This window comes from Amphiprion ocellaris, chromosome 19 (genome assembly GCF_022539595.1).
Source record: "Amphiprion ocellaris isolate individual 3 ecotype Okinawa chromosome 19, ASM2253959v1, whole genome shotgun sequence".
NCBI lineage: Eukaryota > Metazoa > Chordata > Actinopteri > Pomacentridae > Amphiprion > Amphiprion ocellaris.
The window spans coordinates 21,157,596-21,171,799 of record NC_072784.1 but is presented as its reverse complement, the minus strand read 5'-3'; the positions used below and the strand labels follow the sequence as shown (position 1 = coordinate 21,171,799).

Here is a 14,204-nt window from a genome sequence, read left to right as displayed (position 1 = left end):
TTTCGACATACGGTCTTTCCTATGAGCGGGAAAAACAACGCATGGAGGTGCGCTCCGCATTTCACAAGAAGACTGTATTTTAAAGTGTAAATATCAGCAGTGCACCGAACGTATAAAATTACTGCTTTCCACTACTGTGGTTTTAACTCAATAAATGCAACCATTTGAAATTTTACCTCGCACACTCCAAAAAAGGTTTGTCTGGAGCCCTGTAGATTGTTAGTCTAACAGTTATAAATACACATGTAACTAAGCGATGCACATTTCAGCAGTTGGTGTGTGCAGCTGATATAATGTATGTATGGTGCAAAGAATCCAGGATTAGCACACTGAGAACAGCGACCCTCATTGAAGATGTTTATCAGATGAGATTTTGGTTCAGCTAGGCAATGCCCCTGACCAGTGGTAACCTTTTGACCCCATTTCTGTGTGGTGGGGCTGATTGGCTATTGGATATATATATTGCCTGCAGGGTCACCGGGGTCATACAGCTTGTCTCACACAGGCGACACCTACCTTGGCCTGCGCTCCCTCAACGGGGAGGGTCTCAACATCGCCCCCCCTCTCCAGCCTCAGGTATGCACTGAGGACAGCTGCAGAGTTGACCTCAATGCTGTTAACCTAGCCACCCAGCATCCCTGAAATCCTTCCCTTAGCCTAGCTCCTTTTGACCTCTCCTCAGATCCTCTCCTGACTATACCTTCAACACCAATGACTCCCGCCCCCACCAACACACACTGACCATTTTTTGCTATGTACAGTGAGCCTTGAAGCACTCACTCAAGAGGAATGTTTGTTTTCGGCTATTTAAATTTGTGCTCTCACATGTCCCTCTGTAGTTACATGTACACATAGTCCCTGTATGGATGCATTTCTTCCACAAGCATAGCGTCAGGCTCAGCGCGGAAACTCAATAGGATTCTTCATCAGTACACTTGCAGGTATTAAACCTACAGTTGGCATAATACTACAAATCTGGGCTGGGGAATCAAACCAGTAATCTCTGATTGATGGTCAGTTTCTCTACCTCTAAGTTGTCCTACACCTCCAGCTGTATCACAGCCTCCTGCCTTTGTCAGTCCTAGTTTACCCCACCCTCCCATACATCTCAGATATTCACCTCACCCATGTAGACCAAGAAGAAATTTCCTCAGACTGAATTGTCTCTGTGGTTGTTGTCTGTCAATAGCAGTGTAGTTGTATTGTTCTGGAGCATGCAGTAGAGGTTTGCGGATGCTGCCAGTCCCTTGGTCAGCCTGTGGTTGTCTACTTAAAAATGTTTTAATAATTTCTTTAGCTGCCAAATGTGGTAATGTTTGTGTTCAAATGTTTTGCTTCTGACAGGTGGATACCCTGCACCGTGCTACACACCTGACGGGCGGCTATGAGGAGTTGTCAGGTAGTGGCCTCTACACCCCTCATCGCCTGGATGTAAGTACCAACTAACCCTCTTGTGGTATAGCTGAACAAAAAATAATCAGTCAGGGTACCTGTCTAGACGAGGCGCAATCAAAAACTTCAGACTGTTTCTGTTGCGTGTGATGGTCACATACTTGCAAAAATGTGTGGGCAGCAACTGTCACAAGCCAGAAAATCTTGTGACACTGCTATCAACATTGCGGCCTGGGTTGAGCATGCTTTTGTTACCGGTGAAAGGTGTGCTTTTGCAATTTCACCATGGACCTCTGACTGGAAGAGAAAGCAAACACCTGCTTCTGTGTCAGTTAACAGCCTCACGTGATCTTTCTATCAAGGATCAACACTAGGGACAAGGGGTGAGTCTGGGCTTCAACCCAAAGATTAAACAGCAGTTTTCACAGTGGAAGAGCTGCAATCTCCAAGATCGGAGAACGTGCATCAGGGGCACACCAAGAGCCTGCTAATTGTTAGGGTCACCGTTTGTGACACAGTTGAGGAAATTTAGCTGCCATCGCAGATGATGATTGACACGCTTGCATGATGGGACTTCAAGGGAGCGTTCCCAGCATGAAAGAGCCATAGATTGCTGTGCAGAGACACTACTGTGAAGCAGAAGATGGTCAAATTTGACTGTCTTTGATTTTTACAGGGGAAGTTTTTGATCGCACCGAAATCCATCCATCCATCCATTATCTATACACCGCTTAATCCTCACTAGGGTCGCGGGGGGTGCTGGAGCCTATCCCAGCTGACTTGGGCGAAGGCAGGGGACACCCTGGACAGGTCGCCAGTCTGTCGCAGGGCTACATATATAGACAAACAAGCACTCTCACATTCACACCTACGGGCAATTTAGAATAATCAATTAACCTCAGCATATTTTTGGACTGTGGGAGGAAGCCGGAGTACCCGGAGAGAACCCACGCATGCACAGGGAGAACATGCAAACTCCATGCAGAAAGATCCCGGGAAAAGCCGGGACGCGAACCAGGGACCTTCTTGCTGCAAGGCGAAAGTGCTAACCACTACGCCACTGTGCAGCCCCGCACCGAAATCATTAAAGTAAATCAAATGTTTCTACAGCTGGGATCTGGCATTTTCTGCCTTGATGGCATCCCAGCTAGTACTGATTTGATGACTTTGCAATGTGAAGTAGATCCTCTTTTCACATTTTAATGCTGTATTGTATGCTCAAACAATAGTATCTAAAGTAGATATAAAAAAATGACAGTACTTTTGTAGCAAGAAACCAACACTGTTTTTTTGCTTAGAAAGATATTTTGGAGAGCCCAGTTTCTCTGGAATGTAGTACTTAATGCTGACAAAAGGACATTGCACACATTCAAGTAAACTAGGTTTTTCAGTTTTCTCCAGTAAGCCAAACCTCTAGTAAAGAGCTGCGTTAAAAAAATTGACTAAAATAAAGGTGTTTCCAAACTGAGGACAGGATCAGATGTTTTGGGGAAGTAGTATTTAGCAGTATTAATCGCAATTTGTGTGTAGACTTATGAAACTGTATCTCAGTCTATGTATACATATTTAAATGTGGGCAAGAATTCGTATAACGTACACATTGACATATTCACAGAACTCGGCACACTTGCAAAGGTAAATACACTTTTATAACTTAAACTTCACATACTCTAGCACGTGTTCATACATTTGAGTACATGTACAGACTACATATACAGAGCACCTAACATATTTGCAAGTAATATTGCTACAGTATAACCACACAGACATCCAATTACTCACCAGTTGCAGGTTTAGATGATGGACATTGATGTGGACAATTGGAGCTCGTCAGCCTACGACTGTTCCTATTGGCGACACATAATCAAAAAAGGGGTCCAGCACAGCAAAGATGCCCACTTTAACCCTTAGATGCACAAGTGATTGGACCCTACACTCTTCCATACGTGGGTCAAAAATGACACATCTTGTGACAACAACTTTATAATGCACACAGCAATGTGGGGTTTTTTTGCCATTTTTTGTCATTTTGGTGAAGAATGATAATTTATTATTTATTATTGTTTGTGTTCTGTTTTTGTCCACACCAGAAGGATTTCATGTTTGAAATATGTTTATTTTTCCACTTTTTAATATATTTTAAACATTTTGATTATTGAAAAAGAAGAATATCACACTGAGCAGCAATAGAAGAATGTCAGCATCCATTTGTGTTGACATTCTTTCACTCTTTTCCTCCAGCTGTTGCTGCTCTCCATCCCTCCAAGCTTGTTCACTACTTCACCTCTTGTATGATATTATCAGTGATAAAGAGCTTGGGGTGGTAATACAAATTCTACAATTTCTTTAAAAGTATAAAAGGGAACTTAAAAAATTTAATGGAATGATATCAAAAGCATATTTTTTGAGGAATAGCTGGAATATGAAATGATAACTTTTCATTACAAAGATATTGCAAGAAAACAACCTCACCTGGTCATTTTTGACCCACTTATGCATCTAGGGGTTAAAGCAGCCGAGAAAAGAGGAGCTTAGCGCAAAACAAGCCAGACTACCAGCTCAAACACAACCGCCTTTCGTTGCAGTCACTGTAATTGAGTGCCTTTTCACTGTTGGGGCTCTACAAACCATAGTGTTTCGAGACTGAAAGTGCCAATCATCATTTACCCAGATTTCTCCGCGCAATCTGGTTACATAGACATGAAAGTAGTCAGTAAAGAAACTGCTATCATGTTTTAACAGATAGGTAGTTCTTGGAATGAATAGCATTTTTCTGCAGCCAGTAAGCTATCTTGAGGCTGAATCCTTTGACTAGTAAGCACAAATATAGCTGATTTAGACTGCTAATTATAAAACTCCTTCTTCATGCAGAATACTCTCTTCCCTGACTGTTTGTAGGCTAACAGCTGGCAGGACACCACCAACCCCCCTTCGGTTACCTCCCCTCCCGGTCCTCCTGGCAGTGTCCACTCCGACACCTCCAACTGATCCGGTGGCCCTCCCTGCCATCACTTTCCCGCTGCGGTCTGCTCTGACTACCATACTCTGTCCCCATTTTTCACTTCTCCCTTGTCTTTCAACTCGATAGCCACAAAAAGGCTGTACTTGCATTTCATAAACACACACTGTGCTGGAACACAGGACAGCCGAACAGTTGCAAAGAGGAATCCTCCCTCCAGCTCCACTCCAATGCTAGAAGCTTCATAACTCAGAATGACAGGAGGATGGAGCTTCCGGATACTGAGACAACATCTTTACTTTCAAGGACTTTTTAAAAACCACTGACCCAGCTGTGTAGATGATCATGATGTCTGTACATTATGTGTATATGCACGTTAACTTCACACAGTACTCACACAGCTTGTTCATGTGCCGTTGACCTCTGCACTCAACCCTTTGCTTTGGAAAACTGTGTGTGATTGCCTGTATCTCTTGAAGCCTTGGCATTTGACAGCCAAACTGTTGATACGGATCACCAGGGAGCTCTGCTCACCTTGCTCGTACCAAAGTGCTGCCCCAGTAGTTGTCAACACATCTGTTCCTCTGAGATCACCCTCTGCCAACTCAACTCAAGACACTGTCGTATCTTCCAGTCCTTATGGCTTGATGTTTCATTCTGTTGGAGATTTCAAAGTGAACAAGCGATATGCACAACGGTGCATGCAAAGACCTTTCCATAACATACACCTCACAACTTTTCAGTCGTTTTCATAGTGAGCTGACATAAAAGATGTGTCAAGCACAAAAGTTAGCATCCTTGTTATGGGTGTCTCTACCTGTAAAAGGGTAGTTAAGGGGATCACTGTTCTAAATGAGGCAGGACAAGTGATAATAGGGCTGGTGAGAAGAGGAGGAAAGGGCAGAGAGAGGAGAATATCTTTGGTTGAGTGGATGTAACTAATAGCCCTTTTTGTTGCTAACCAATAGAGGGTGTTGGTAGATGGCTTGTAGACTTTACTTCTTGCTTTCTGTCCACTAGTTTATTTGATTGTAGGCTATTTTCTAATGCTGTTTCACCAAGAATGCACCAGCCACCACCAAAAATTAGCTCAATAAAGCATCTTAAATGACGATAAAAGAAGGGTGGAAAGATTGTGGGGCATTGATGTGTTATTGGGACAAACGTGACATGAATTTAGAAACGTGACTGTCTTCCATGCATGTAGGACTTCTAGGCGTGATATTGTTTTCATTTAACCTTCCAAGTTTTTAGCTTAATTTTTATTAACAAAAAATAAAGGGTATAATTATTACAGTCAGACCAAAAAGGAAAAAGTGCATCATGTATTGCTATGATGTGTGTGTCTCTGTGTGGGCGTGTGTACAGTATTCTTGGGATGTCTTAGTCGAACTGGCTGGTGCACTCCGACCTTTGTCAGCATTATAGAGACTGGGTGCTTCCACCAGCCAAATGACACACCAGATGGGGCTCGACTGAGATCTCCTCCTCCCCATCTCAATACATTTTAGCTTGTGAGCCCGAGGCAACACACTACAACCTTCTGTTGTACCAAAACCAAAAATACCAAGTTCAGCAATGTAATAATGCTACTCTGTGTCTATCTAAAGTTGGTGCACAGCCACCTTTTCAGTTTGAGGAGAGGAGGGAATTATATTTGTATCTGTGTCTCTCTGTGTGGTGTCGTCATGCCTCAAGTTGGTTTGATTTTTTTGGGGTTTTCTTTTTGTTGTGGGGCTTCTTGGGTGGGTGGGTGCAGTGAGGACCGTCATATCACACCTGTAATTTGATTGTGAGCATAGAAGGCATGCTCTCCCCTTTAACCATCTTTTAATACCTTCTGGTAAATCCACAATTAGTTTTTAGGTATATGGCCGATTGGGCAAGGGCTTCTCTCTCTCCTCTGTTACCAAAAAAAGAGGCAGCACTGGGTGTGGAAAAACTCAACTCATGTTTAAAGACAAACCTGTAACATTTTGGGGGACTTTTGTTCTTTGGAACTGTTTTATACATTAACTGTTATGTGAATAACAAAGCATTTTGATAGTAAGGTGAAGCCTTATGAAGATTTAAGTGTCAGTTAAGACTTTGTTGAACCATATGTTACAGAACAAAACTTGAGCTTGAAAGCTGGTCACATGTGATATCCCACATTTAATTACTTGTTTTGTTACTCATAGCAGTTCATATGACTGTATCGTATGAATAATGTTATCGCCACACCAAATTATCATGCCCCCACCCCCTTTTTCTACCTGTTGTAATGGATGTCACTGTACAGTTTGTGTAATGTTTCAGTATTTTTTTCTTTTATAAATTTTGATGTTTCGTTGAGATGCCAGTTTTATTTTGGCCTCTGTGTCACAGGATTCACAATAACTCTGTATCAGTTTTGAATATTATTTAGGTCTTTTGTTACATAACCGGGTTGCAATGTAGGGTTTACAGATGCAGCATTTGGTGCTGTGGAAAGAGAATTGTATTCTCCTATGGACATTATTAGATTTTATTTTGGTAATTTTTCCCATTTGATTCCCCATAAGTTTCCACACTTCCTCAGTTGTTTAGTCACCTTTCCAAATATTTAAATCGAACTTGCTCAGATCATTCCATGAAATCTGAAATTTCAATTTGCAAAGATAATTATATGAACTGAAGTTTATCTTGTGGACCTCCACATCAGCTAAATGTGAAACCTGAATTTCAATTAATTCTAAAAAAAACCATTTAAATCATTAGGATTGTGAAAATATGATAGCAGTACATTTGCTTAATTGTTTGATTTTCTTTTGACAAATAGCTAAATTATAAGTCTTGTTTCAGCTTGGAACAGGCAAACCTGTAGGAAAGACCGCTATTTACATTTAAGCAGATGATCTTTGCTTCAGTTTCCATGTGAAACTCCTGCCACTCACCTCAAAGATTAGTACAGCAAAAAACATCCTTGCCAAAGTACTCATTGCCGGTATTTACTGTATGCCCCCCTGTAATTTTGCATCAGAGCTATATATCTAAAATACAGAACCAAATTTTATTTCCTCTTGTAAATCACGTTTAACGATTGTTTGAATTGTGCAAGTGACTAAATGACATCCACAGCACCAAATGGCTCCTTAAACCTTTTTGATTTCTTTCTTTTTATTAGTATATTTGTATCTCCCCTCTTTCCCTTGTATTTACCCCTCTCTCTACCTCTGTCTTTCCATTTCTCTTGTATATAACCCCCACTGTTTTCAGACTTGTGAGTCTGTATGAACTCCTTTTATACCTCAACTTTAGAATTGTTCTAGAAAGAGTAAAACAAAAGGAAGAATATGACAAATTGTAGTGTTCTTATTAGAAAATTAATAAAAATGATTTAGTGTGATTTTTCAGTATTTGATTTCAGATTTTAGGAGTGTTTCATTTTATAATTTGTCACAAATGCTCTTGTGATAGTCAAATGTAATAAAAGGAGAGATTGCACCATCTTATGATTAATATGTGAATCTGTTGGCCTCACCGAGGCGCAGGAAAACATTACGCTGAGAAATGAAAACTTTTCTCCAATGCTGATGAAAATCTTTTTCAGCCGTTTTTTTTTTTTTTTTTATTCAGTTTCAAAAAGTAAACATGGAAGGAAAGAGCTTTGTAGAAAATGTGTAATGTCCAGCAGAAAACTTGAATAACAAATGCTTAGATTACAATGTTTCTGAAGTGGCATCATACCCTGGGATCTGTCCAACCGTCTTTGTCGTTGGTGTCTTGAGTCTTACATAAGGCCTGAGCCGCTGACTTCTGGACAAAGCCAAGAGTCTCCTGTGGAAAAAATAATAAAAATAATTTCACTCTACCATAACATGGTGGAAATGCATATATATTTTAAAAGTCGTACAATTCTTTTACAGTCCCCTTTTTCTATTAATGAAATCATCAACATTTATTTTATCAACAATCACTTGGGAAAAGAAAACAGACTTTAGATTTACAAAGACATAAACAGTAGAAATCTTCTGGTTTCTTGTCAAGACGGGTAACACAACGTTTTATTTTACTTAGGTACACCAGATTGGGTATCAGTTTGTGCAAAGGTGTGGAAAGTGAACACTGTAAGAAGCCAAGTAATATAAGCCTGATTGGAGTGTTCAGATTGTATAGTTTCACAGGTTGTTTTCTGCACTGCCTCATCAACAATTATTATTAGTAACAGAAACGCAAAGTAGCTGACTGTACCTCTGGCAGCGGAGAGTTAATCTCGACAGTCGAAGGCTCCCTCTGCTGATGAGCGCCTCTCTGACACAGACAGCAAAGGATCCACTTGAATGTCCTCCGCATCTCGTCGTCCCGCAGAGAATAGATGATGGGATTGACCAGAGAGTTGCACTCTGCTATCACCAAGCAGTACTTCTCATAGCTGTTGGCATGGCTGGCTTTACCCAAAAGCCCATCCAGTAAGAGAGTCATGAGGCCAGGCGTCCAGCAGATTACAAAGGCACCTGCAGTGATATTAAAACAAAATCAATCAGTTGTATTATGCAAAATCCAGTTTTCCCCTTCTTTCTTTTCTTTCTCTATAGATTAGAAAACGTCTATCTGGACATTCAGGGTTGAAACATGAACAAAACAAGATAAGCACCACATCCGGCTGGCTCCGTTCTGCCACTTATTATAACAGCGGTTGTGTTGCAAATCACCTATTTTCCTTTAAGAGCGCACTACAAGTGCCCTTACAAAGTGCTACTGTACATTCAGTATGCAAACAACTGACATACTACTTCATCACAGTATTGTGTTTTAAACTTTAACCATCATAGTCTGTAGTGCAGAATAAGCTGTCCTCTGATTTGGAGCTTCCGCTCTTTGTTTATATTTCATGAGAGACGCTGTGACACATCTAACGTAACTGCACAGAAGACTGTGGGTCAGAATGACCAGAGAAGCATGCCTGTTTGCCTACTGCAGAATCCAACATGTTGGACATCCTGGTATTTTTTGGCAGACTACTTCTGATGTATTATACACTACTGTTCAAAAGTTTGGGGTAACCCAGGCAAATTTCATGTTTTCCATGAAAACTCACACTTTTATTCATGTGCTAGCATAATTGCAAAATGGTTTTCTAATCATCAATTAGCCTTTCAATACGATTAGCTAACACAATGTAGCATTAGAACACAAGAGTGATGGTTGCTGGAAATGTTCCTCTGTACTCCTATGTAGATATTCCATTAAAAATCAGCCGTTTCCAGCGAGAATAGTCATTTACTACATTAACAATGTCTAGACTGTATTTCTGATTCATTTAATGGTATCTTCGCTGAAAAAAATGCTTTTCTTTCAAAAATAAGGACATTTCGAAGTGACCCCAAACTTTTGAACGCTAGTGTATATTAGGACATAAAAATCTTTTTCTGACATAAAAAATAGCATCTTTTTTTTAGTATTATTATTCTACTATGGGCACTTTCCAACATTCATGTTGGAAAGTGCCCATAGTAGATGCAGAGAGGTGCCTGTGGCTCTCTTCCTATACGTAGCATGGGCAGTTGGACACTGAAACAGCTTGTTTGGATGAAGGCTAAACCTTGGGGTATTATAGGCATGGCAGAATTAACAATCTGCAGTTTTTTAAGCTGAACCTTGAAACACACTTTATGAGACTGGCATTACAACTACAACATGGGGCCTTTCAAATTCTCCACCAAAGCAGTGATACAATATGACGCATGAGTCAAAGCACAGTTATATTTGTGGCTTGACTGCCAAATATCAGGGTTCACTGTCAATTACAACATATTTACCTGCTGAAGATGAGTCACCTGAGCAAACAGGTTGATTATGACAAGAAATGCAACTGCAGATTACGCGGTATATCCCGGAAAGTCTAAACAATTGTTCAACCGGCTGGAAATTTACAAGATCTGACAAACTAAAGCTGCAAAACTGGTTTTGAAGGCAGGCCACAGATAACAAGCATCACAACATGCCTTGACTCTGTGAGCACAACAACTGTGCTGATAGCTTCAAAAATCCAAAACAATCCAGACATTTCCTCTTCACAAAAAGTGTTGAGGTGGATTCAGATGACAGCCATTTAACCTTACAAAGACAATATGATAACAAGGCTGCAGGTAAACACCAGGATGTCCCTTAATGCTTGGTACAATGTGCATTTTAAGAGTCCTGGAGGATAGAAAAACCAAACATTACCACCTTCACCTCTCACACAAATAACATCTAAGAGTTCATTTTCACAGACAACTTCTCACCCAGAACCATGGAGATTGTTTTCATCAGGTTGACAACAGTCTGGTTGTGTCGCATCTCTGACGTGTGCTGAGACATAGACCGGCTCTGGTATCTCACATAGATGAAGATACGGGTGTACACTGCCACCATAATGAAGAAAGTGAGCAGGTTGAGAACTGCCCAGAAGATAAGGAAGCGGCGACTGTATAGGGGAGCGACGGTGGAGCAGTCCTCAAGATCACACTCACAGTTCCAGAACGTGGATGGCACCAGGCCCATGATGATAGCTGTGACCCAGATGCAGACTATCAGCAGCACCACACGCCGCTTGGTCATGTTGCTGTGCAGCTGCATGGTGATGATGGTCTGGTGGCGCTCCACGGCGACAGCTAGGAGGTTGGCCACGGAGGCTGTCAGGCTGATGTCGATCAAAGCCCCGCGGATGTACCACTGCTCCTTGGTGAGCATTCTGGTCCAGGGGCCCGTGTTCAACATCAGGTTGGCATAGGCGACTCCGGCAAACAGGTCTGCTGCGGCCATGTTGCCCAGAAGGTAGTAAATGGGGAAGTGGAAGCGACGGTTCAGGAGGATGGCTACCATCACCATCAGGTTGGCGAGGACTACAATAACACATAGAGTCAAGCCCAGTCCGATGACCACAGAGTCCCGCGGAGTCCACCCTACGCTGATATTCTTACCCACCAAGTCGTAGAAAAAGGTGACATTGTGGTTGTAGTTGCAGGTATTCCACACACTGCTCTCAGTGGCCATAACTGCAGACACAAAGCAGGAAGTGGAGGACATTTAGATGCTGTCAACAAGAGTGCTTAATATAAAGGCTCTATTCAGTACTCACCTTGTGTAAAGGAAAAGTTTCATCCACTTCTCTCACAAATGACATTTTAACAAACTGAATGAACTTCAAAACAGGATTACAAGTCACTCTAATTTTAGCTGCACTGAAGATGCAATTAATTGTGACACGTCATTATTAAACTGAACTGTGGCTTTTGTCAGTCCCTGCCGTTCACACATACAGGCAGGTAACAAACTTAAGAGGACAACCTGAATAAATGTGTGGGAAAACAACAATAGATCCCATCCCATCTTGCTCAGTGGCATGTATAAAAATGCTGAACAGGCCTGAGTGATTCTGATTTTGGATCGAAAGGAAAAGATCTAAGTGACTTCAAAAGGCAGTTCATTGTTGGGGAATGGATGGAAGGAGCTTCATACTAAATTGCTCAAATGTCTTCATTAAGAACAACAACTAAAGAGACATCTGTATTTAGATCTATAGAAATAACAACCAGAGTGACATGGTTGGAAACTGTGGTCAAAGCTAAACATTTGATGATCTGGATGTGGTCGGAAAAACAGAAGAGCAACCCCACCTCAGGTGACTGAGAACAGTCTGCAGATGGTGGCATCAGTGAGACACTACACTAGAGCTACAGTGCAAAACCCCTAATAACAATGAATGCACATTTGAGAATACAGAAACCACAGAGCAGTGCAAAACAATGATATGAAACAAGTGGGCAAGTGCAAGAGTCGCAAACATCGTGAGATCAGTGCGGGTCTTAATGTTTCACAGCCACAGTGAGGGGATCTGGTGGCTTTGTTGTGCTGGTATATTTTGTTCCACTTGTACTCTAATCAACAGAACAAATCAATAGAAAGTTGCTCTGAGTATTTATCATTTCACCCGGATGAAGCATATCTATCCTGATGGGAGTTGTCTCTTCCAGGATGTCGCGATCTAAAGAATGGTTTGATAAACGGATCTCATTCAAAGCCACCAAGTCAGCAGATATATTTTGGAAGAATAGTGTTCATCCCTCCAGTACGGTTCCACACACTCTGAGAATAAATCCTGAAGCTGTTCTGGCAGCTTGTGAAGCTGTTCTGGCAGCTTGTGGTGACCCAACATCTTACTAGCACACCTGATGTTAGTTTTTCCTTTAATTTGCCACCAGTCTGTAACTGACATATTCAGCAGAACGGTATGATTGGAAGAGTCTGTCCAGATAATTATCTGAATGAACAGAAACCTCCAGCTACATTCACAGCAGTAGGAGACAGATGTTCCTGTAGTGTTTCCACTGAGAAGATGTAACTACAAAGCAGGAAGGTTAGTTAACTTTTCGTGAATTGCTTTAATTATAAAAGGATAACCCCCTCAAACTGCTTGTCTGAAACCATAAAAGTACTCACTTTACAATTCTGCTAAGGCCAACAAATGTACATCAAGATGAGTAATGTTTATTAATGCCACGATTATTCTCTTTAGTCGGGGGCAACGACTGTTAAAAAAGAAAATCAAACATTTACGTTGATGTGACTCAACTTCTTGTGGAGTGTGTGCCACCGATACTTTATAACTCGCTCCAAAAACTTATTTCTAAAGAATAAACGTTTCATTTAAATAAACTTACCGCACGCTTTAGAAGTTCCTCCATCCAGACTGGTTCGATGTCAAACCGGCGGTGTGAGCTGCCATCTGGGGGAACAGAAATACTTTATCCCGCTGTTGCTCCATGTGCTGATCAGCGGCAGGACGACGCCTCTCTGACTCACCATCAGCTGGACCTGACCGACAGGTAGCGGCGCTGCCTCCACGGTCAGCCGGAAAAATCGGACAAAACACTCACCGACCTCAGACGGCGAAGATTATAACTTCTTTTGCTGTTCTCACCGGTTGATTCTGCTTTGGGAATCCCCAATAAATGTAGAGGAACAAAAAAGAATTAAACGTAACACTGAGCAACAAACGAAGAGCCAACAGCAAACAGGTTCAGCTCAACTTGGAAGTGTTTTAGTGACTGAAATGTCTCTGAAGTGACTGTCCCGGAAGACTCTGTTCCCAAAGACACGAAGTAAACAGGTTGCCAAAAAACAAGAAATAATAATAGTAGTAACAAGATGCAATAATAATAATAATAATAATAATAATGACAACCAGTTTCCACCAACTCACAATATTTATACTGAGAAAATATCCTTTTTATATATATATATATATATATATATATATATATATATATATATATATATATATATATATATATATATATATATATATATATATGTATGTATGTATATATATATATATATATATATATATATATATATATATATATGTATGTATATATGTGTGTGTGTGTGTGTGTGTGTGTGTGTGTGTGTGTGTGTGTGTGTGTGTGTGTGTGTGTGTGTGTGTGTATATATATATGACACGAATGAACATACTAGTATCATCATCATCATCATCATCATCATAACCTTTATTTGTTTATATTAATCATGAACTGCATAATGATAGCAAAACACTACAGGAGACCTGAAGAACAAGAAGCCAGTTAAATGTAATTATATTTCAATAAATCTCTTATACACCAATAATATTTTATTCAGAATTACGCTCTGATTTTATTTATTTAGTTATTCGTTCGCCGATCTAATTATATGCAGCCCTGGTGTGGACAGCTTTGTGGGAAATACAGTCTATGAGGAAATAACGTTTAAAAAAACAGTCTTATCACGTCAGTATTGTAGAATCTTTAGTGTTCACTGCCCCCCTGTGGCCATACGGCGGAACTGCAACACCAACATTAAACGCCCA

General features: G+C 40.8%; 2 protein-coding genes across 10 annotated transcripts in view; one reads left to right on the top strand and one right to left on the bottom strand.

Moving 5' to 3' along the window:
• pbx4 (pre-B-cell leukemia transcription factor 4) overlaps positions 1-14,204 on the top strand; it is a 47,264-nt gene that overhangs the window by 22,800 nt on the left and 10,260 nt on the right. For 2 of the 9 annotated variants that reach the window (XM_035951760.2, XM_035951761.2), the window contains 3 exons: positions 473-576; positions 1,345-1,431; positions 4,291-7,821. In XM_035951760.2, coding sequence (XP_035807653.1) covers positions 473-576; positions 1,345-1,431; positions 4,291-4,380 — 281 coding nt within the window. In that variant the 3' untranslated portion in view covers positions 4,381-7,821. Of the gene's footprint in view, positions 1-472; positions 577-1,344; positions 1,432-4,263; positions 7,822-14,204 lie in introns of those variants that run through there. The other 7 variants (XM_055005058.1, XM_055005060.1, XM_023277950.3 and 4 more) reach the window with 5 other exon arrangements.
• lpar2a (lysophosphatidic acid receptor 2a) lies at positions 6,644-13,400 on the bottom strand. Its single transcript, XM_023277978.3, has 4 exons — positions 13,018-13,400; positions 10,600-11,352; positions 8,564-8,826; positions 6,644-8,149 (listed from the first exon to the last, which is right to left on the bottom strand). Exons 2-4 carry the CDS (start codon positions 11,348-11,350, stop codon positions 8,054-8,056), a joined length of 1,110 nt encoding a protein of 369 aa, XP_023133746.1. The 5' UTR covers positions 11,351-11,352; positions 13,018-13,400; the 3' UTR covers positions 6,644-8,053.

Coding starts and splice junctions, on each gene's coding strand:
- lpar2a (XM_023277978.3), bottom strand. CDS start 11,350: ATGGCCACTGAGAGCAGTGTGTGGAATACCTGCAACTACAACCACAAT. Junction 8,827..10,599: donor AACAATCTCCATGGTTCTGG/GTGAGAAGTTGT, acceptor ATATCACTGCAG/GTGCCTTTGTAATCTGCTGG. Junction 8,150..8,563: donor TTAACTCTCCGCTGCCAGAG/GTACAGTCAGCT, acceptor TTTTTTCCACAG/GAGACTCTTGGCTTTGTCCA.